The 23135-nt window shown below is 45.5% G+C and overlaps 1 protein-coding gene across 3 annotated transcripts in view; it reads left to right on the top strand.

Annotated features, from left to right (window-relative positions):
- Nucleotides 1-23135, top strand: part of STAB2 (stabilin 2) — a 137278-nt gene that overhangs the window by 100737 nt on the left and 13406 nt on the right. For all 3 annotated transcript variants that reach the window (XM_023509399.1, XM_023509400.1, XM_023509398.1), the window contains 13 exons: nt 1086-1232; nt 2300-2440; nt 3435-3494; nt 4814-4990; nt 6307-6393; nt 9157-9303; nt 11080-11136; nt 12267-12393; nt 13769-13918; nt 15533-15637; nt 17261-17368; nt 18988-19181; nt 20483-20624. In XM_023509399.1, the coding sequence (XP_023365167.1) occupies nt 1086-1232; nt 2300-2440; nt 3435-3494; nt 4814-4990; nt 6307-6393; nt 9157-9303; nt 11080-11136; nt 12267-12393; nt 13769-13918; nt 15533-15637; nt 17261-17368; nt 18988-19181; nt 20483-20624 (1642 nt within the window). The remainder of the gene's footprint in view (nt 1-1085; nt 1233-2299; nt 2441-3434; nt 3495-4813; nt 4991-6306; nt 6394-9156; nt 9304-11079; nt 11137-12266; nt 12394-13768; nt 13919-15532; nt 15638-17260; nt 17369-18987; nt 19182-20482; nt 20625-23135) is intronic.

Raw genomic sequence — 23135 nt, 5'->3', positions numbered from 1 at the left:
CCCTGTCAGGGAATGCATCCAGGTGGATTTGACATAGTAATGATACCTCTAGCCAGAGACCTTCTAAAGGACATTCCTGAACAAGGTAGGAGGTTGGAGAAGATTCATAATTCTCAAATGATCCAAACCCCCTGTAGACAAAAATGGGGGGCAGAATGGGGAGATACTATATTAAAGAGATTTAAATTGGTTCTTTCTTACAGGATTTAGCAGAGCTTTTATTGTTCTAATATTCACTGGGGCTCTTCATGATGAATTACCCGTTAATAATAGTGACAGCTAATATTTACTGAGAGTACCAGGCACTGTTCTGAGTGCCTGGCTTAGATTGATTCCCTTGGTCCTCACGACAACCCTGTAAGCTGAGTGCTATTACTGTTCCCATTTTGCAGTTGAGGACATGGAGGGAATGGGTTTTCCCAGAGTTATATGACCAGCAGGTGGTGGAGTAAGAACTCAGACCTGGGCCTGTGTATGTCACCACTGCACACACTGCCTGTACTTTGGACACCAAAGCAGAGGCACAAAAACCATTTTTGAAAGAATTTGATATTTGGTCATTCAAAAAAGCCATCAAAGGAGTCATCATGAACCAATGAGAACTTTGTGGGCTTTATATGACACCTTGTGGTTGACATTGTGTTTTGAATTCCAAATGGAGATACGTCATGATATGTTCTAATACTAAGGGCTTAAATCTAGCTCTGGAACCTCTCCAAGAGTACGATGTACTGTACAGTGTTTCCCAGCATAATTCAAAAGAAAATTAATTATTTGGGGGTCATCTCAACAGAACTTGGAGTCTTTGCAACAGTGCTGTGAAATGCTGGAACAGAGGCATGCCATGTTCCCTTTCATTCTGAGATTCCACAGTGGAGGCAGGAAAGGAATTAGGACCAGCCACTGTCTCTGTCTTGCCCAGACAGCCTCTATCTTGTAGCCCTGGCAACAAACCAGCCCTTCCTGCCCACTTCCCACAGTCTGGGTGGGGAGAGAAGTATCAGGGTATAGAGGAGAGGAGAGGGAAGGAGCAGCCCGCAGCAAAGTCCTGCCTCTGGCTGGAACCCTTTGACTTTCTATTACAGATTAAAAACTGGGACAAACAGGGCCTAATGTCCCAGGTTCTCCGGTACCACATGGTCTCCTGCCACCAGCTGCTTCTGGAAAACCTGAAAATGACCCCAAATGTTACCTCTCTCCAAGGGGAGCCAATCTTTATCTCTGTCTCTCAGGTGAGAGTGGAGTCCTCAAGACCACGCCAATTACCCTTAAGTCCTCTTCTCCTTTTCCTTAGAGTAATGCCCCTAATAATAGTACTAATTATGTCGAGTGATTTCTATGTGCAGGCACTATTCTAAGTATGTGCTAACTTGTTTAATCTTCAAAATAGCCCCATGATAGAGATGGTATTATTATCCTTAATTTCTGCATATGGTAACTGAACTCAGAGAGGTTAAGTGACTTATCCAATGCCACACAGCAAGTAAATATTAGAGCTGGAATTGAAACTCAGAGGCAGGGCAACTCCAGGCTGTAAATAGACCTGCTTTTTGTAGCATCAGTTAGAAGCCAGAAAGGGACAAAAGCTTTTCATCAAAGCCACTTGATCATGCTGGTCCCATTCCTCCTCACAACAGAGAAACAAATGGTGGCTCTAGAATTCATTGCAAACGGGGCTCGGCGCCTGTAGCTTAGTGAGTAGGGCATCAGCCACATACACTGAAGCTGATGGGTTCAAGCCCAGCCTGGGCTGCTAAACAACAACAACTGCAACCAAAAAAATAGTCAAGCATTGTGGGGGGCACCTGTAGTCCCAGCTACTTCGGAGGCTCAGGCCAGAAAACTGCTTAAGCCCAAGAGTTTGAGGTTGCTGTGAGCTGTGAGCTCTGAGGGCAACACAGACTCTGTCTCAAAAAAAAAAAAAAGAATTCATTGCAAAGGGGAAAAAAGGTGGGGAGGATAATGAGTAGAGACTAAATATGAAAGAGAAACAAAGGTTAAAAAAAATAAAAACAGAGAAGCAAATGTTGATCTGCTTGCTTAATTCCTATTTGGGAATCACATTGAAATAACTTTTGTTTTGATTCTGTATTATTTGCTAGTAACTTCTCCAGGTCCAAATTATATTCTTGTCTCCATTTTCTTTTAATGCTCATAATAAAAATGTGCTCAAGTAACTTGCAGTTTCAGACTTTGTTCCTGATGATTTAATAAGTTGATGAAGCATTCTGTGAGAAGCTCTTCTGTGTCTGTTTCTCTGGACGCTCATTTCTTTTTTTTCTTTTGGGGTTCATTTCAGGGTACAGTGTATTTAAACAATAAGGCTATGATTATATCTAGTGATATCATCAGCACTAATGGAATCATCCATATCATAGACAGAGTGCTGTCTCCCAAAAATTTGGTTATCACTCCCAAAGATGCCTCTGGAAGGATCCTGGTAAGTAAACTCAACTGTCAAACTCTCAGCAAGGAGTCACTCAATACATTGTCATTTCAATTCTGATTTGGAGGCATCATTTGGAAATATTTTAATGTTGTGGTTTCAATCTCAAGCTATCATTAAAGGCCTAGTGAATATTATTCTTAGTAAACAAGTAAAAGTCTATTTTAAATTGATAAGTAGATTTCATGAGGTTTTCTTTAGTGCCCACAAGGGCAGGTGGTCTTGCACAGATTTGGAAGTTGGAGTTGATAGATAGAGGGATGGATAGATAGATAGATAAATGTAGATATCACCAAAAATAAAACTGGAGCAAAGCTCGTTCTCAATGGACAGAAAAGGCAATTTTAACTTTTATTTTTACATATTCGTATTGATCAGAATTCTTCATTGCAGGCCACAGAATCTATTATATCTAGTTTATACCAAAAAACAGGAGTTTCTTAAGATATCAAATGTATCAAGTCTCTAGAAGGCCAAAGCCTAATTCACATGATACACAGCTGGGAACAAAGCAGCCCACAGAAGCCTACAAAGGGTGAACACCTAACCTCACCGCAGGGTTGTTCTGGCTATCACATCTCTGCCACTGCCACCTGTGTCCAGCCTCACCACCTAGGACACTAGAAACTGGACCACAGATGCCTTCACCATTAGGCTTGCCGGAAGGTCTGGGCTCCTTTCTAGCAGTCACTGCCATCTCCTGTTATTTATTTCCACCAACAAGCTTTTCACAAGTGTTTCTGCTTGAACAATCCTGTATCACTTATGGGCTCTAGCTGCAAGGGAGTCCAGAAAAATGTAGTGCTTAGTTTTCTAGCCTCTAGAATACAAAAAAGTGGGTGAAAGGGGGCTGGAGCAAGTGCTGAGGAACCAATCTGCCCTACCTGCCATATTAGATTACCTTTATTTTATGCAGTTAAGCTTTTGTTAAAGTGCTTTGCATATTGTACGAGGAAAATTCTCATATTTGTTCTTAATGTCTTTGCAGCAAAATCTTACAACGTTGGCAATAAACCAAGGCTACCTCAAATTTAGCAACTTAATACAGGTAAAAACATAGAAGAAAAGTTGACTTGTAGGATAACCTGTCTAATAAAGTTATGTTTTGTTGTATTTTCCCAAATTCTAGCTGTTGTGGGATCTTATGGGGAAGTCCCCATTTTCTGGAGATCAAACCCATTCTCAGTCTCTCACTTCTCAACATGTTCTGTGGTTGGTTGAACTGTATAATGTGCAGCAGACTGAGCTAGAAATTGAAGTTTCTGAAGCTAGGGAGAGGGAAAGAAATTGGGGTATGCTTCACATCTGGAATTATCAGCACCATTATGGAGATGGAAAAGCTGGGGTGGAGAGTTGGAGACCCTACCTGCCGTGAGAGGGGTAGAAATTAAAACCATGGTCTTCTGACTTCAGAGACTGTTCCCATGTATTAAATAGAAACTTCTTGTTCAAAGAAAAGATTGCAGGCAAGAATAGGGAGGAGGGTGAGGGTCCTCCTGAGGCTCCCCCACCCCAACCCTGAGCACTCCCTGAAGGGTTCTGAGTACCCTGGAGTCCCTTATACTATAGTAAATCTTTGCATTAGACCAGCAATTCCCAAGATGATGTTACTCTCAGACTCTCCGGGGAGCTTTGCAGAAATGGGGATTTCAAGGTTCTCAAAATGAAAACCTCAAGGGTGTTACAGTCAGGTAATCTTTGCCCAACTACCCACCCAACCTTATACTTACCCCCACCCCTGTGCATCAGGGTCTGGTTGAACACTGGCTTTTAAAGCAAATTAGGAAACCTCTCTGGGGCTCAATAAACATTCTTCATAAGGTTGTTAGAAAAATAAAAGAAAAACATGAATATGAGGTACCAGGTTATAGAAGGCTCTCAAAATGACTCCTCCTCATTTGTCTTGCGATTTCTTTTTGGTTATATGATCTATAAATAGATCTATAAATGATCTTTCTTTCTATATGATCTATAAATCTTATAAACACACAAGAGTATCTCAGTACTGTACCGATCTCTTATTTTTAAATGAAATATGAGAAAAATGCAAGACTAATTTCTTCCAGAAATTAAAATACTTGGGCAAGAATAGTATCAAAAAAAAAAGATATTACCTAAAGTGTAGGTTTATTTTCCTCTTAACAGAATTTGACTTTCTGATGGGCTCACTAAGGAAATGTAGGTCAGAATGGCTGGAGTGTGATAGGGCTCTGGTTCCTGGCTGTGTCAACCTTGAGATGCCGAGTCCCAATAAGCCTCGGGGTGGGGCTCAGGGGGAATCCTTAGAGAGACACTCTGCCTGCAGGGCTGGGCCTGGCTGCCAGGTGTGTGCTCCCGCCAGCGACCAGCTGACTCCCTGTGTTCCAGGACTCAGGTTTACTGAGTGTCATCACAGATCCCATCCACACCCCGGTCACTCTCTTCTGGCCCACGGACCACGCCCTCCAAGGCCTCCCCACTGAGCAACAGGACTTTCTGTTCAGTGAAGAGAACAAGGACAAGCTGAGGGAGTATTTGAAGTTCCATGTGATCCGAGATTCCGAGGTACTTTGCTGAAACACACAAGTGCAGAAATGTCCCGGGTTAGGGGGGTGGGGGATGTAAGAGCTGTCAGCGTGTCCCCACCTCCACAGCATGCAGGAGACCTCAGCAGCTCCTGTCCTTCTGTGTCCTCCTCCTCTGGCCCTGGCGAGCCGGCTCCTATGGTACACTACACCTGGTCCAGTTTCTCGGACCTGCCATTTTTATTTTAATATTACTAATCGTTCCTCCTGTCACTGCCTATCAGCCTTTTCTCTTTCCCTGTTCATGCAGTGAAATAGCTGTTGACAACATTCCCCAAGTTTTTCCAGATGGATTCCTTCTCTTCCAGCTCCAAAATTTCTAGGCAAATGACTGGTTGATCCAGTTTCAATCAGTTGGTGGCGTGTGACCTGATCAACTGTGTGGGACCAGCAAGATCACGTAGGAATGTGACACCGCCCTGAGTCTTCCCACTGTGTCTGTGCAGTTTCTGACGTCTATGCAGTTTGAGAATGACCAATGCCCTAACTTCAGGTCACACAGCGCACCTGGAGTAGTTCCCTAAGGCTGCTGTAGCAAATTACCACCACGGGGCAGCTTGAACAGCAGAGATTTATTCTCTGCAGTAAACAGTCCTGCAGTCTAGACCTCTGAAATCAAGGTGCTGGCTAGATTATTCCTCCCGGAGGCTCCAGGGGAGAATCTGTTCCATGCCTCCTGCCTGGCTCTGGTGTTTGCTGGAAATTCCTGGCATTCCTTGGCTTGTCGGCACATCCTTCCCACCTCTGCCTCCATCGTTGTGTGGCCCTGTGTGTTTCTAAGTTCTCACATGTCATCTCCTTTATTCTCTTAAGGACACTACTCATACTAGACTAAGTGCCTGCCCTATTCCAGGATCACCTCATCTTAACTAATTATGTTTGCACTGACCTTATTTCTAAATATGCTCACCTTCTAAGTTCACTAAGGGGTCAGGACTTCAACATAGCTCTTTCAGGGTCACAGTTCACTCTTAACAGCACCCTGAATCATTCCCAGACTTTCCACTCATCCTATGCTAAGACTGCATCTTCCAGGGACCCCTGAGCATGAATGGCGGGGTGGAAGTTAATGAAACCAGTCAAGCTCATCGACGCTTTCCCTCCAGAAGGAACTTCCAACCTCCCAGACAGCCCATGATTACTCTTCCTTTTTACTGTACCTCTACTTGTTTTTAAACTGATGTTATTATAACTCATGGAAAAACTTGCCTCTGAATTCGATTTGTTGGCTAAGCTCCTTTGGGCCATTTTTCAGCTTAAATGCAGGGCATTGATGTGGCATCATTGCATCTGCAGGTTTTAGCTGTGGACCTTCCCAGATCTGTCTGGAGGACATTGGAAGGTTCTGAGCTAAATGTGAAGTGTGGAACTGCCAGTAACATTGTGAGTATCATATCATCATGGGGATGGGGGGAAAAGGGGTCAGAAACACACAAAACCATTCCCCAGCCACGGCGCCTTGAAGGAGATGTTCGTTTTTCCTCCATTGACAGCAAGCTCATTTTGTCTCACTGCCTTCAGAGGTGTTTTTCCTGAGAGCACATAAGTGGATATGAACAACCTGATCCATCCTGGCCAGCCCGTGCCCTTGTAGCAGGTGGCAAGAAGCCTCTTAACCCACAGAGATCATCTTCCACTTGATTTCTTTCTTTCTTTCTTTCTTTCTTTTTTGGTAGAACATTTCTTTTCCAGTGTGAGACCCTCCCCTGATGCAGGAAAGTGTACTGTCATTTCTTCCCCTTCCTTCCCTGCCCCACTGTGGCCTCACCTCCAACCTCTCTTGGCAAACAGAGCCAACTCTACACTATACCTACTTAGATCAGCCAGTAGAGAGAAGGCAGTTTTGACTAGTTCCTGAACTATAATTCCATGGGATGAATGAGTCTAATAGAATTAGTTCAACTGCATATAATGGCAACACGCAGTGGCTTAAATATATAAGGATTTATTCTCTGTGGTAAAGGAAATCTGGAGTAGTCAATCCTGGGCTCATAAGGTGGCCCAATGGAACTGCTTCTGTTGTTCTGCTCTGCAGCCACATGATTCCAGCCTCAAAGCCACCTCAAGGCCCAGTATTGCTGCTGGGGATCCAGCCACCATGTCCACTTTCCAGGTAGTAGGAAGGAGGAAGGGGAAAAGGATGCATCTTTCAGTCGAGTCAATTCCCTTCTTTGTCAAGGAGGCACTTGACAAGTTCCGTACAGCCTTCTGCTTACATCTTATGACCAGAACCCTTTTGGTATTTGGATTACAATGCTCTGAATTTATAACTGAATTTGAGGAGCATTAGCCTATTTTCATTCCAGCTCTGGAAAGTTATCCCAATGTCATTACGCTCTTGAGATTGTCTGTGCTAACCTCACAGACCAAAGAACACCTGTCAGAGAAGGAGAATAAGAATGCCCACCATTTGTTCTGTGTGTCAATATGGCTTTCAGAGCACCTTGCAATATATTGCTTAGTTTGATCTATATAACAGTCCTGTGTATTAGGAATCATTAACTCTATTTACCTGGTGGGGAAAAAACTTGAACCTCAGCAAAGTTCAGTGACTTGCCCGTGATCACATAGCACGTAAGTGAACATGTGAGGTCTTAAACCACAGTTTCCTGGTGTTTTCCACTGCGCTACAGTATCTCCACTCCATCCACAGATGCTGGGAAGTATCTTTTTTTCTCCTTACAGAACTTTCTTTTTTTTTTTTTTAAGACAGAGCCTCAAGCTGTCCCCCTGGGTAGAGTGCCATGGCATCACGCTCACAGCAACCTCCAACTCCTGGGCTCAAGCGAGTCTCCTGCCTCCGCCTCCCAAGTAGCTGGGACCACAGGCACCTGCCACAATGCCCGGCTATTTTTTTTTGGTTGCAGCCGTCATTGTTGTTTGGTGGGCCCGGGCTGGATTCGAACCCGCCACCTTAGCTGTATGTAGCTGGTGCCTTAGCCGCTTGAGCCATAGGCGCTGAGCCCTCACAGAACTTTCTAAAAGCATTTTCTTCTCTTGGGGAAAGACTATATCCATGAACTTACTAGCAGGGTGATCTCAGGAAGGAAGCCCTGTTGCAAGCAAGAGATGAGTTCTGTAGGTTTGTTCTTAAGTCGAATTTCTATGTAAGTTGGGACAGGTATGTTTACTTATTACCTGTAATGGCTTCTATTCGTAAGTATGAGTCATACATCAGTCTGATGCTTGTAAGTCAGGGACTTACTATGATGTCCTCCATTTATGAGTATGAGTTGTAAGTAAGTCAAGTGTTTGTAACTTGGAGACTGCCTGTAATGTATCTAAAGCCTGCTTTAGATAATTCCTGGTACATGTTAAAAAGAAGTTCTCATTATAAAATTCAAATACGTCGCTCATATATCCTGGAAAGAAACTGAACCAGCCACTTTGCTAAGTGCTGATCCTAAGTAAGAAAACTCAGCTACTTCACACAAGTGGCCACATCCACAGTTTATCCTGAACCAGGGCGAGGTCATCCTACTCCACCCCATCACCCGCCTGCTGACACTTCTCCTTTGTTCAAGGCTCCGAGGGCGACTGCCCACACCACCAGTTACTAGACAAGTCATTTAACTTCTCGCTGCCTCAGTTTCCTCATCTGAAAATGGGTACTAATCATAGTAGCTACCTTCTAGAGTTGTTGTGAGGATTAAAATAAGTTGTGCAGGTCGAAGCACTCAGAATAAATGCCTGGCACAAAATATATGCTGAGTACTTGAGAGAGAGAGAGAGAGACGCAGACAAGGGCTGTCCGGAAAGTATACGGCCACACACATCTCTGCTTTTTAAACTACGTGGCTGGATACGGTAGAACCTCTGTAAGTTGACCACCCAAGGGACTGTAACACACTGGTCAATATACAGAGGTGGTCAGCATAAGGAACTAGGTCTGCCATACTGATATATACGTGTAATGTGTGTCTGGTCTACAAAAATTAGGTGAATTAGGTCAATTAGGTGAATTGACCAAGGAGGTGGTCAATGTAGGGAAGTGATCAACTATGCAGGTTCTACTGAATTTTTTTTTCCAGTTCTCTCTGAATCTTGCAGGTGCTGGCTACAATTTATGGCCAGAGAGGGAATGACTATTCTCTCTCTCTCTGTCTCTTTCTAATCACCCCACTCTTCCTTCTCTCTCTTTCCCAGGGAGAGCTCTTTCTCAATGGCCAAACATGCAGAATTGTGCAGCGGGAGCTCTTGTTTGACCTGGGTGTGGCCTATGGCATTGACTGTCTGCTGATGGATCCCACCCTGGGGGGCCGCTGTGACGTCTACAGTGCTTTCGATGTTTCGGTCAGTCCTAAAAATAATACTGTAATAAGAGAACCAAAGAATGGCCCCTGTGATCCAGTGTGGAGCCTGTTGTGAAGCCACTGAAGGCCAGGAGATGTGAGGGCCAAAGGATGGAGTTCTTCAGATTCAAAATCAACAAGCATCTAGTTAACCCTACTGGCCTGGAATATTCTTTTTATCTACCCACCCGCCCGCCCATATATTCCCTTGTCATTGGGAAACAGTTTTGGATGCCAACTGTGTGCCAGCTGTTCTGCCATTCATTTTACATCTAACCATTCAGTCGGTCACTCGCTCATTCACTCGACAAACATTTGTTGAGCTTCTGCCAGATTAAACCATATGAAATTGCCATATTTGACAGTTTGGGGCCTGTAAAAATAGCAATTTCTTTTTTTTTTTTTTTTCTTTTTGAGACAGAGTCTCACTCTATCACCCTTAGTAGAGTGCTGTGGTATCACAGCTCACAGCAACCTCCAACTCCTGGGCTTAGGCGATTCTCTTGCCTCAGCCTCCCGAGTAGCTGGGACTGCAGGCCCCTGCCACAACGCCTGGCTATTTTTGTTTTTGTTGTTGTTGCAGTTTGGCTGGGGCTGGGTTCGAACCTGCCACCCTCAGTATATGGGGCCAGCGCCCTACCCACTGAGCCACAGGTGCCGCCCTAAAAATGGCAATTTCGCATGGTCAATCTAATATGCCAACCACACCTCCATTCATTTGCCTATTCATTCATTTGACAACATTAATTGAACGTCTATTCCAGGCATTTTCACGTTCACTCACTCATCTAGCACCTTGACTGAGACACCTTTCAACCACTTAGCTCAGTGCTCAGTTTACCCCTAGAATAATCCATTATTGGGAATAGTCATCCTTAACTCTACTACATAAATTTGAGAAATGAGTCTGAAAGAGGTGAGGTAACTTTACATGGCAACTAGTTGGTATCAGTACCTGGCATCTCCTAGCCATTCAACAAATACCCCAAGTATTTTGGATACCATTCAGCCAAAGTAAAGGCAACCAATTGTCCTTTCTGCTATGAACGTGTGACAGTCTTAATTTCTAATTACATTTACACACTTTTTTTTTCAGCTAATCATTTTCCCTTACCAATTCCCTAAAGATCAAATAGCAGCAAGAATTTTTTTTTTTTTTTAAGACAAAGTCTCAAGCTGTCGGCCTGGGTACAATGCTGTGGTGTCACAGCTCACAGCAACTTCTCCAACTCTTGGGCTTAAGTGACTCTCTTGCCTCAGCCTCCCAAGTAGCTGGGACTACAGGTGCCTGCCACAATGCCAGGCTATTTTTGTTGTTATTGAAGTTGTCATTGTTGTTTTAGCTGACCCAGACCGGGTTCGAACTGCCAGCCTCAGTGTATGTGGCCAGCGCCCTACCCATTGAGCCACGGGCGCCACCCAACAGCAAGAATTATCATCTTTATTTTATAGATCATAAAACTGAGAATCAAAGAGTATTAATGATTGGCCAAAAGTATCCTAGGTAACATAAAATGGAACTAACACTTGCATCTACATTTCCATGTGCCTGAATGATGCTGCCTTGGTCCAGCTCTGTGTGACTGAATCAAAGTGCTGAGGTCCAAGACTGACCTTCAGAATTCTCCACGGCAAAGTTGTTCAGAAATTCTTGGTCATACCCAGAATCTTAATCAAGATTAATTAAGTCCTTAATCAATCCATCTAGGTATAAATATCAGAGATATTTTTCTGTGTTTTTCTGTGATTCTTAAGTGTTTCTTTTCTTACATACTAGGGCAATTGTGGGAGCTGTATTAATACCCCCAGCTGCCCAGGGTGGAGTAAACCAAAGGTAATTCAGAATGCAGCGATAAAGTTTGCAGAGCCATAAATTTGTTTCATGAGTCTTCTATCTTCTAGTGTATGCAAGGGTGTGTGTTGTGGGGGGTGGAGGTCTGTAGGTGTATCTTTGAATGTGTTTCATGAATGTAATTTATGTCAATCTTTCAACAACCAAGCCAAAGAAGTGAGAGAAGGACATTCTCAGCCCAGGCAATCCGTCAACCTACTACCCATCTCTTAGGAATTGCCTGGGACTTCAAAGATACAGTTCTAATGTAATAGCTACATTTTGTTAGCTATTATCCATGCCCCAGGCTGAGCCCCTTTGTATATTCATTGTCCCTGTTCCTCCTTACAATGCTTGTAGGAAGCTATTATTACCTGTGCTTATGAAAGAAAATGAATCTCAGAGAGGACAAGCCATCAGCCCAAGGCCACACAGCTTGTAATGGAGCAAGGCTCAGATTAAAGTCCATAAAGCAATGTAGAGGGATGGCTAAGACAGTGAAATTTGGAGTCCACAGATAACGGGGTTAAATTCCAGTAACCTTTGTCGAGTCACATGATCTGTGTGTTTTGCTCTGTAAAATGGAGCTAATGACAATCCAGTAAGCAGCTATTAGGAAGAGTAAATTTCAAACTGTGAGTATGCTTAAGTGCCTGGCATATAGTAAGCCTTCATTAAATATTGGTTTTTATTACTTATTCCAAAGTCAAGCTCTTCCTACTCCACTAGCAAAACCAATAATGAAAGGAAATGTAATTCATACGCTCCCTGCTACGCATGATAGGAAGCTCTCCCTCCCCTTCCCCCTCCCCAGGCAGCCACACCATTTGCAAACCACCATAGAGGTCAGAAAGTTCTTTAGTTCTTCCTCTTGAGTCTGGGGAAAAATCTTCCTGTGGACTCTAGCTCTGCCTCCTCCCCATCCCTGTACTTCCACCATTGGCCTAGGGACACCCCTAAGACAAAATATTGATTTTAAAAGAAATGTATTTTTAAAAATCACTGGTTCCCATTGGAAGTCCCATTTTCGCCTTGGGCAGTACCCAGGATCATCTCCTGGGAGGTGGACTGGAGACCCAGAGCCCAGTGCCCTAGGCCAGAAGGCGGAGGAATGGTCTGCTTTCTTCCCTCAGGGCATGAAGCAGAAGTGTGTTTACCACCTGTCCTTCAAGAGGAACCTGGAGGGCTGCCAGCAGCAGTGCAGCCTGGTGCTGCGGATCCCCGGGTGCTGCAAGGGCTACTTCGGGCCCAACTGTCAGGGTGAGGGCTCCCCTTTCTGCCTGTGACTGTCAGGGGACTGTGTGCTCACTGTTTGGCATTTGAAAATATCAACATGACAAAGAAATGGGGTAAACCCTGCTACCGGTGATCCCCAGGCCCCACAACCACTCTGAAGAGTTCCATGGCATTCCTTCCACTTTGTGCATTTGGCATATTTGGGTATTTTTCTCTTTTTTACTGAATTGAGGTTCTACTAGGTGCATTGTAATTGTGTCTACATTTTGGCTTAGCATCAGAACACAAGCTATTCCCATGGTGCCAAAGATGCTGTATTCCATTATTGAAGCTATACAACGTCTGTGACGCTGATAAGCATGATTAGTTCTTCTCTGAGTCCAGGGAGGTCTGTTTAAATGCCTTTGGTACGATTCTCCTTTGGCAGGTGATATGCTGACACAGCACCTGTGGGCCCTAATTTCCTGAGGGCCCCCTGACACAGGACATGTCGTATTGTCCCACCTCCATGACCTCCTGACCAGGAAAAGGCTCTTTGCCAAAGGGCATTCGGGCCCATCCTGAGCCCCTGTTGGACACAACTTCTAGCCAATAACACATCAATAGCAGAAGCATAACAAGTGCCTACAGGGCACTTCCCAGCTGCCACACGTTGTTCTAAAGAGGCACATTTATTGTTCCTTCCCATAGATAGCAATACATTTAATCCAGGAAATGACCCCTAGGGAGATGGTTCCATTGGTGTCCCCACTTTATATGAGAAAGCAGAGGCACAGAGGACAAGAAGCAAGCCCAGGGTCCCACGGTCTGTCTCCAGAGGCCATCACTGTTACCAGCATGCCTGCTCCAGTTGCTGTAGTCTCTAGAGCACCCTCTGGGTTCAGAGACCATGCAATCACCCTGCCCCACCCTCCATCATGAAAGTGTGGGCCATTCATAAAAACCTGTGTCAGCCCTTACATCAGTTAGTGCTTCATACTCTCAGAATGCTCTTAGCTATAGTAATTTATTTGATCCTCACAATAACAGTCTGTTACAGGGCAAGCAGGCACTGTATTATTATTTATATCATCATCTTCTTCATCGCCACCATTTAGAGCTAAGAAACTTAAAGCTCAGAGCAAGTTCATCTGTCAGCCCAGATCTACTCAAATCCAAGTCTCCTGATGCTCAAATACACTGCACAGTTCAATATACCACCTTGCCAAGGTGGAGTCATATCGGATACATCCAAGTTCCCATCTCCTAGGTCCATGTCTAGCCTTAAATATCAGGTGACACACCCAGGCCCACAGTCCCTCTGGGTAACTAGAGTCAGAATCCTCAGCATGTTTGCAAAGGCACTGAGCTGCTCTGGGCCCAGGAGACTGTCCAGCTGCTCCTGTTTCATCTCTTTCAGCCTGCCCCGGAGGACCGGATACCCCATGCAACAACCAGGGTGTCTGCCTCGATCAGTACTCAGCCCTGGGGAAATGTAAATGCAACACTGGCTTCAACGGGACGGCGTGCGAGCTGTGCTGGCCGGGCAGATTCGGGCCTGACTGTCAGCGTACGTGGTGCTGCTTCCCAGGGGTGTCGCCTGTTGTCTAGCTCCCTGTCCTCATCCACGCCGTCCACCTGACCTGGAGCACCCCTCCACCCACCTTCCACCTGTCTGCCCTAAACGCCTTTTCCCCCCTTTCCTATATTCCTAGAAGTGACACATCCTGGGCTGGCCCCAAGGCAATCTGTGGCTGAACAATAGTCATTAGTTCGGTCATTCAGTCATTCAACCAGCTCAGCTTTAGAGAGTCCTTCCTAATACCAATAGCTAACATTTTATCAAGCACCTACTATGTGCTGGGCACATATGTTTTACCATTGAATCCTGGTAAAAGCCCTTTGAGGTAGGTACCATTATATCCACGGATGAAATAACCAAGTCACAAAGAGGTTAAGTGATTTGCTCGACATCCAGGAATCATTCTAAGGTTTAAGGATATGTGATTTGGGGGAGGGGGCACAAGAATCTCAGCTTTCAAAAAGCTAATAGAAACAAAAATTTTAAAAAGTAGTTGTAAAGGGTTTAAAAACAGAGAAGAAGGTAACAGGGTTAAAAGTGGAAGGAGACTGTTTCAGAGGACGTGAGTGGAGACCTAACAGGTGTGAGGAGCCAGGCGTACAGTTATCAAGAGCCGGCCCAGCAAACTCTCAGTAATGCTGGAAAGGTTCCATGACTCTACTGTCCAATGTCATGGCCACTAGCCATGTTGGCTATCAGCAGGAACCGAACTTTTAAGTTGAATTAGTTTAAATAGCCACATGTAGCTAGTGGCCACTGTACTGAACAGCACAGACCAGATTAGCTTTCCTGGAAGAGAGATGAGCATGTGCAAAGGCCCTGAGGCTGGATCAGGCCAGGCATGTAAGAAACAGCAGGGAGGAGGGCAGCCAACCAGAGTGGGCAAGGAAGAGGAAGGGAGAAAAGGAGTGAAATATGAAAGTCACCAGGGCCCAGAAACACATAGGAACTTCGCTTCTAGGAAAAGGTCTTTAGCATCTATTCTAAGTGTGACAGAAGGCCAGTGGGGGACTGTGGGTGGAGGAATATCATGAACAGATTAAAAGGATCACTGCAGCTGCCCTGTGGAGGGTACACTGCAGGGGAGCAGGCACAGACCAGGGCCCCTTTGGGGAAGGTGACACAATAATCTAGGCAAAATCTGTGGTGTCTCAGGCTAGCACGATAGTGCTAGAGGGGACAAGAAATGATAGAGTTGGTGCATAATTTGTCATTTTTACTTTTAATCAGATTTCTCCACCAGAAGGCCCTCCATGAGATTCTGTCCCCATATATTCTATTACAGCCTCCCACGATACTCTGCTGGGATTGTAATATTCATCACATTCATAATTACACATTCAACAGTGGGTGAACCCCAGACTGCAAGCCCCGTGAGAACAGGGACCTTCTCTTGTAACTTCATAGCTTAGCAGTGCCCATCCTGGGCTAACCCATGAATAAGTTAATTTTGTAAATTAATTATGAATGCATGAATGACCCTGGCATAAGCACAGTGCCTCCCACACTGAAAATGGACGGTCAGCAGGCGGTCAGCAGGGTGGTGGTTGGATTCTAATCCCTGATCCCCCATCACTGACCACACTCTACTTTGCCTTACAGCCTGTAGCTGCTCAGAACATGGACAGTGTGATGATGGAATCACAGGCTCTGGGCAGTGCCTCTGTGAAACAGGGTGGACAGGCCCCTTCTGCAACACTCAGGCAGGTCTGTTCTGGGAGTGGCCAGCTGCTGACAGCATTGGGTCATAGCAGACCCCCTTCCAAGAGCGCCTAAGTGAAGTTGGGGGTCTGAGTGACATTTTTAAAAAATGACAAAGCAGGGGTTCTTGGTTCCACATGCCAAAGATGATTTGGACCTGTGGCCCCGGGCCTCAGGAAGTTGGCAACTTATAAGAAAACTGGGTGGCTCAGCACCCGTAGCTCAGTGAGTAGGCACTGGCCACATACACTGAGGCTGGCAGGGCCTGCTAAACAACAATGACAACTGCAACAAAAAAATAGCTGGGCATTGTGGTAAGCACTTGTAGTCCCAGCTACTGGGAGACTGAGGCAAGAGAATCACTTAAGCCAGGCATCCTCAAACTATAGCCCATGGGCCACATGCAGCCTGCCTAGGACATTTATCTGGAACGCTGGGTGTTTTTGCCGCTGCTGCCTGTCCTGCTTAGCAGCCAACATGTCCCTGGACCCGCAGTCTGCCCCTCCAACGGTCTGAGGGACAGTGAACTGGCCCCCTGTTTAAAAAGTTTGAGGACCCCTGACTTAAGCCCAAGAGTTTGAGGTTGCTGTGAGCTATGACACCATAGTACTCTACTGAGGGTGACATAGTGACACTCAGTCTCAAAGAAAAAACAGAAAAGATTCAACTCAAACTTATAAAACCAGCATGTCCTCCAGTGCTTTTAGAGAACACCCCACCTCAACCACAGAATCCCATGCTCAGATGAGGACAGCACCTCTTCACAGTGGTTCTCTAGCCCAGATATGTCCACAGAGGCTGAGTGGGGTCCCGAGACCAGGGTCTGACCCCTGCTTCTGCTGCTTACTAGATGCCCAGCCTTAGATAAGCTACCCTCTCTGAGCTGTGTTGTACTTACCATAAAAAGAGGTGCATAGTGTTTGGGGCGTTCAAAACAGCAGCTACAGGTCTCGTTGCCATCATCATCCTCATTGTCATATCCTGATCCTTACTAAACAGCCTATGTTCCGAGCTCCCCCTAAACCAAAGCTCCATGTTCTGGAAGGTATAAGGCGTGAAGGATAAACTATCCAATGTGGATCACTGTCGCCTCATCTTCCCTGGGGTCAGAGGGCAGGACAAGGTTCTCCTTACGAGTTTTAGCAACCTGAAGTTTCAGGAATCCCCACAGTACATCCTCCTCCCCTTCCTCCCGCCTCCTCCCCTAGCCCCCCCATGACTTCTTACTACCTGTGCACCCTGCAGCCCATCCACTCACCAAAGCTCCCACAGTGCCCTTAGAAAGCCATGGACTTCCCCCCCAATCAAACCATCTCCATCTGGAACCCCATGTCCTTAGGGCCAGAGAGCTAATCTACAAAGTTCATCCCTGCTAGCAAATTTTGAGGCATCAGGCTTTAATCGGTTACCCCTCAGGGTAACACATTCACATTTTGATCTGGATAATGTTGCAGAGATACAGTCTTAGTGTAAAGGAGCAATACTAGATCCTCAGCATCTCCAGGCTGGCTGGGACCTTGGCAAATGACCCCACCTCCTGCCATAAACACATCTTGGGAAATCTCCTGCAGTGGGTCCCCACTGTTCACACCGGGGGTGCAGGATGAACAGTGGCCCCTTTCCTTGCAGTTCTACCTCCTGTGTGCACACCCCCTTGCTCTGCTCATGCCACCTGTAAGGAGAACAACACATGTGAGTGTGACCTGAATTACGAAGGGGATGGAATCACGTGCACAGGTGAGTCCCCTTCATGCCCATGTGAAATAGCACTGTGGTGCAGGACTAGGTCTCGGTGCCTGGGCTCCATCGTGGCTCTCCTACTTCCTGACTGGGCCACTTCAGCAGTAGCTATCCTCTCTATGACTCAATTTCCCTGATGGGTTTGCTCATGGTTGACCTGCTCACTTCTCAGGTCATGGTATTAAAATTCCTTTGCAAACTGAAATGCACTTTTTAAAAATAGTGTTTCTACTGTGCAAGTAATCAAATCTTACTTCAAAAAACTTAGAAAATACACTACACTACAGTATTTTTAAAAAATATTCTTAACATTTGAAGAGGACCTCTGTAAACACAGCAGCAGTTGGATATAGGTGCAGACACACAGAGACACAAATGAACAATGACATAACACAAGCAGAGGTTTCGCTAATAACTCTCTATCTCCAATAACAGTTGGGAGGGAGGCATCCAGGGCTAACAAAGATTTCCATTCTGAAAGGTCATCTGGGGGCCCACACTCCTTCTATCTTGTTGCTCTGCCTTGCTCACTTGCCTGGCCTGAGATGGCCAGGATCATAAGCACATCCCAGGCAGCAGGATGGAAGGAGAGAAAGGAGGCAAACCTCTTTCCCTTTAAGAAAACAACCTAGAAGTTGCTAAAACCATATCTCCTCCCATCCCATTGTCTGGAACCTCATCCTGGGGCACACCTGGCTGCAGGGGAATATGTAGTCCCTTGTTGGATAACCTAGAAATCTGTTACTGTAGAAAAGGAGAGAATAGGTATTAGGGGAAAGTTAGCAATCTCAACCACGTGTACTTTCTAACATTTTTCAGGAATAAATACTCATACAGAAATATATATATATACTTTCTTTATACAAATTAGCTCTAACTATTCCTGCTGGTTTGTAATCTGCTACAAGGCATTTCAGAAGTGGGTCAGCACTCAACAGTGGCAGCAGAGACCCGTGCTCCCTCTTGCTATCCTGCCATCCCGGGGTGAGGCTTTTTGTCCTTACATTTATTGTCCCAGGATCTCAAGTGGTTGCCACAACTCTATGCATAGACATGGGCAGGGGAAACTGGACAGCTGTCCAGCCACTCCTGAGGGTAAAGCTGATCTATTATTGGGTTGAAATTTGGGGGATTGTGAAAACAAAGTCTCCAAGAGGCAATCATACAGTGGGGATATCTTGGGTTGGCTTTTTCAAAACCAACGTGGATTTGAATCTCAGCCCGGCTGCATTCTGTCTGTCATACTTGTGTCAGGTCAGTTAAGCTCTCTGAGTAGAACAGAGGTGACAAGGTCTCACGAGGTGCTCAATATCATGCTAACTCTACACTTGTACACATGTTGCACGTGCACGCAGACACACAAACACACTCTGTCTAACATTAAAAATTCCACTCCTTCTGAAAACCAAGTGGGACCCAGAGATATGTGACAGAAGAGCCAGAAGTGAACAGATGTGATCAGAGCTGGTCTAGGAGGGTGTTGCAAAAATCTTAGTTTTGCAGAGGTCTGTGTGGGGGCCACAGGATAGGGAGGGAGGTGGCACCCCATGCTGCTGAGCTGCGGCTCCAGTTACACGGATGGAGGCCAGCTGAGCCCTCTCTCCCGGCTCTTACAGTGGTGGATTTCTGCAGTCAGAACAACGGGGGCTGTGCGAAGGCTGCCAAGTGTTCACAGAAGGGCGTAAAAGTGTCCTGCAGCTGCCAGAAGGGCTATACAGGGGACGGCCATATCTGCACAGAGATAGATCCCTGTGCGGACGGCCTCAATGGGGGGTGTCATGAGCATGCCACCTGCAAGATGACAGGCCCGGTGAGTCAGCCTCCCCTGTGGAAATCTGGAAACAGACCCCCTGTACTCTCTCAGCCTTGCCGCTCTTCCTCTGGGGCTCCAGTTATCACTCAGCCTCTCTCTAAACTTTCTTCCCACCCAGTCTGTTTCTTGTGCAGCGTCAGTGGGCTAAATGCAAGGTGGTACGTTGGGCAGGAGAAGGACATGAGCGAAATTGGCACAATCCACAAAAAGTCTTCCATTTAGTTAATAGTTATGTGCCAAATTCATCTCTTCATTCTGGCAAATGTGTTGTGGTTATGTAAGATGTTAACATCCGGGGAAGTTTCTCAATGCTACCTTAGCAAGTTTTCTATCCATCTAAAAATTATTTTAAATAAAAAGTTTATTAACACAAAAAAAAGTTGGTAAGGAAAGTGCAGGTTAGGGTCCTCACTCAGTCTTTCTAGGGTGGGCTCCATGCCCTCTTTATCCATTGGGAAGAAAAGATGGCGCAGGATAATGTCTGTTAATTGTTATAAACCTGGTCTTAGAATCAAGCCCCCTTTGAGTCTAAGCTCCTAGACTTAGAAGCTGCATGGCCAGCAGGGGTCCTCAAACTTTTTAAACGGGGGCAGTTCACTGTCCTTCAGACCGTTGGAGGGCCAGACTGTGGGCCCCGGGACGAGTCAGCTGTTAAGCAGGACAGGCAGTGGTGGCAAAAACACCCGATGGGCCAGATAAATGTCCTAGGCGGGGGCAGCATGTGGCCCGCAAGCTGTAGTTTGAGGACGCCTGGCCTAAGGCTAGCAACTTCCTCTCTCTGAGCCTTGGTTTCCTCATTTATAAAGTGGGCTTTCTAATTAAAGCAGACATCATCGGGTGATTGTGGAAACTAATCATTCATTGATTCAGCCAGTGGTCATCTAGCGCCTGCTATGCACTATTGCCAGTCCCAAGGATACGACAACATAAAGACAGTCCCCGCTTTCCTGGAGCTTACATCCAAGTTGCGGGAGAGGATGCCAGAATCCTTTCTGAGAGCACAAAGAGCTGTATGTGAAGAACATAAATCAAGCCGATGGCATAGAAGAGCCTGGAAAAGTTACTTTATGTAGGGTGATCAGGGAGGGTCTCTAAGGAAGGGACATTTGAACTGAGCTGTAAGAATGACATTTTATTATGGGCCTCTGTAAAGACAAAACCTCACAGTGATTTCATCCCCACCAGACTGGAAAGGCACATCGTCTCAGTCCCCCGTGCTAGACCATGACCCCCAGGGCACTTGGGATTCTGGGAACCCCAGAAAGGGGCTTTTCATCCTTTCCCATCCTCGCCCACAGGGCAAGCACCGGTGTGCGTGTAAAAATCACTACGTGGGAGACGGGCTGGACTGTGAGCCGGAGCAGCTGCCGATCGACAGATGCTTACAGGACAACGGGCAGTGCCATGCAGACGCCGACTGTGCTGACCTCCACTTCCAAGGTCATGGGACCAGGGGTTTCTGGCCCAAAGCACCCTGTCTTCAGGCTTGGGAAGGGATCTGTGGGAGGGGAAGAAGAAAAACAACAAACCGAACAGCGCCGCCCACGCCCGGTGGAGGCAGCGGGCCTCTGTAGCAGAGGGGCAGAGAAGCTCAGCATTGAGCCTTGAGCCATTGGAACCAGGAGAGAGCTCATGGCTGTCTACGATGAATTTTCCTAATTCTCACATTTCCCGAGTTGCTTAGTAACACTCACTAAGTGGGAAAGGATTCTGGCATCCTCTCCCGCAACTCAGACGTAAGCTCCAGGAAAGCGGGGACTCTGTCTTTGTATTGTTGGATCCTTCTTAGAATTGATTCTAAGAAGCAGAGCTTAGGGCATTAAATAACAAAGATAGGCCGGCTGTTGGCAGAAGCATTTTCTTAGCAGTGGTTTCGGCAGCAACATACTGATGGGCATGTACCCCATTTACTGCCAAGCATGGTTAGCAGGGCTTGGGATAAACTCACAGGCGTAATAAAACTAAGAATCCTAACACACAAGTAAAAGCCACGCAGAAGTGCAGAGGCGCAGGTGATACATGGCCATGTCTTTCTTTGTTGACCCCTGATAAATCTCTCCTGCCCATGGTCCACCCTAGCAGGAGGGCTTTGCCAGCTCCTCTGTATTCAGCCCAGTTCAAGCCTCTGCCGGGTCTCCATAGCCCTAGGCTTCTCTGAAGATTCCCTCCCTCATCTCATGTAATGCTCTTTCCCTTCTGGGACTATTTATTTATTTATTTTGAGACGGGGTCTTGCTTTGTTGCCTGGGTCTGAGGGCAGTGGCATGATCATAGCTCACAGCAACCTCAAACTCCTAGGCTCAAGCAATCCTCCTGCCTCAGCCTCCCAAGTAGCTGGGACCACAAGCATATACTACCATGCTCAGCTAATTTTTCTATATTTTGTAGAGATGAGGTCTCACTATGTTACTCAGGATAGTCTCTTAGAATTTTTTGTTTTCTTGTTTATGAGGCGTAGGAACCCACCACCCCTGCTATGTGGGGCCAGCATGCTAAACACTGACCGATGGTGGCAGGGTGGTCTCTAACTCCTGAGGTTAAGTGACCTCCCACCTCGACCTCTCAGAGTGCTAGGATCACAGGCATGAGCCACTGTGCCCAGCCTCTCTATTTTTTAAATATTTTTTTATTGTGATAAGATAGGCCTAACATGAAAATTTACCTTTTGACCATTTTGATACTACTACTCAGTGGCATTAAGTATATTTACAATATTGTGTAGCTCTTACCACTTATCATTTTTAATATGCTTCCATTATCCCAAACAGAAATTCTATACCCACTAAACAATAACTTCCCATTCTCCCCTTCCCTAGGCTCTGGTCATCTTTATTCTACTTTCCGTCTCTATGAATCTGCCTATTCCTGGTGCCTCGGATATGTACAGTCCTATAATATCTGCCCCTTTGGGTCTGGCTTATTTTATTTAACATTTTCAAGGTTCATCCATCTTGTACTACATGTAAGAACTTCATTCCTCTTCAGGTCTGAATAATGTTCCATTGTAGCCATTCATTTGTTGGTGGAAAGTTTGGTTGCTTCTTTCTTTTGGCCATGGCCAGTAATACAGCTATGAATATTGGTATCCAAGCATCTGTTTCAACTCTCTGCTTTCAGTTCTCTGACCGTTCCTGCTCTATCTCAGCTACACCATCAGCATGAGATAAATTGGTCTTCTTCCTGATAACTTTCTTTTTCTTGTCTCATTCAGTTAAAAAAGTTTCTCAACCCTTCTGGGAAATTCTTTGTAAGAAGAGACAATATCCCATGTATTTTCCCTGCTTGTGTACAGTAGAACCTCTGTACATTGACTACCCAAGGGATTGTAACAGACTGGTTAACCTATGGAGGTGGTCAACATAAGGAACTTCCATTGAGTACATGGGGTGCATATGTGGTCAGTGAAAATTAAGGAGATGGTCAACTTAAGGAGGTGGTCAACTATGGAAGTTCTACTGTATTTTCTATCTCTTCCTGGAAGAGATGGGTCTCATTATGTTGGTCAGGCTGATCTTGAACTCCTGACCTCAAGCAATCCTCCCACCTTGGCCTCTCAAAGTGCCAGGATTACAGGCCTGATTACACTACACCCTGCCCACAATTTCATGTTAAGTTTTTAAAAGATTTCTGAAAACTCTATCTGCAGTATGTTACCACAGTTATAATAGATATAACATATAAATGAATAGGAAACAGACCAAACTAATGTGAAATTTTGTCAAAATAAAAAGTCAAAAAAGTAAAAATTCTGGAAAGACATACACCAAAATGTTAGCCATGGAATAATGATTATTTCCAGAGAGTAGGATTAAAGGTGATTTTTGCTTATTTCTTTTTTTACTTTTCTGTATTGCCCTGATTTCTACAATGAACACATGCTACTTTTATCATAAGAAAAGAAGCAAATATTTTAAATGATTTTATTCAACATAACTTGAAGGGGAAGTGGCT

This window comes from Otolemur garnettii, unplaced genomic scaffold (assembly GCF_000181295.1).
Source record: "Otolemur garnettii isolate 467f Iridium unplaced genomic scaffold, OtoGar3 scaffold00007, whole genome shotgun sequence".
NCBI lineage: Eukaryota > Metazoa > Chordata > Mammalia > Primates > Galagidae > Otolemur > Otolemur garnettii.
The sequence above is the reverse complement of the archived record's forward strand: the minus strand, read 5'-3'. Positions and strand labels throughout refer to the sequence as shown.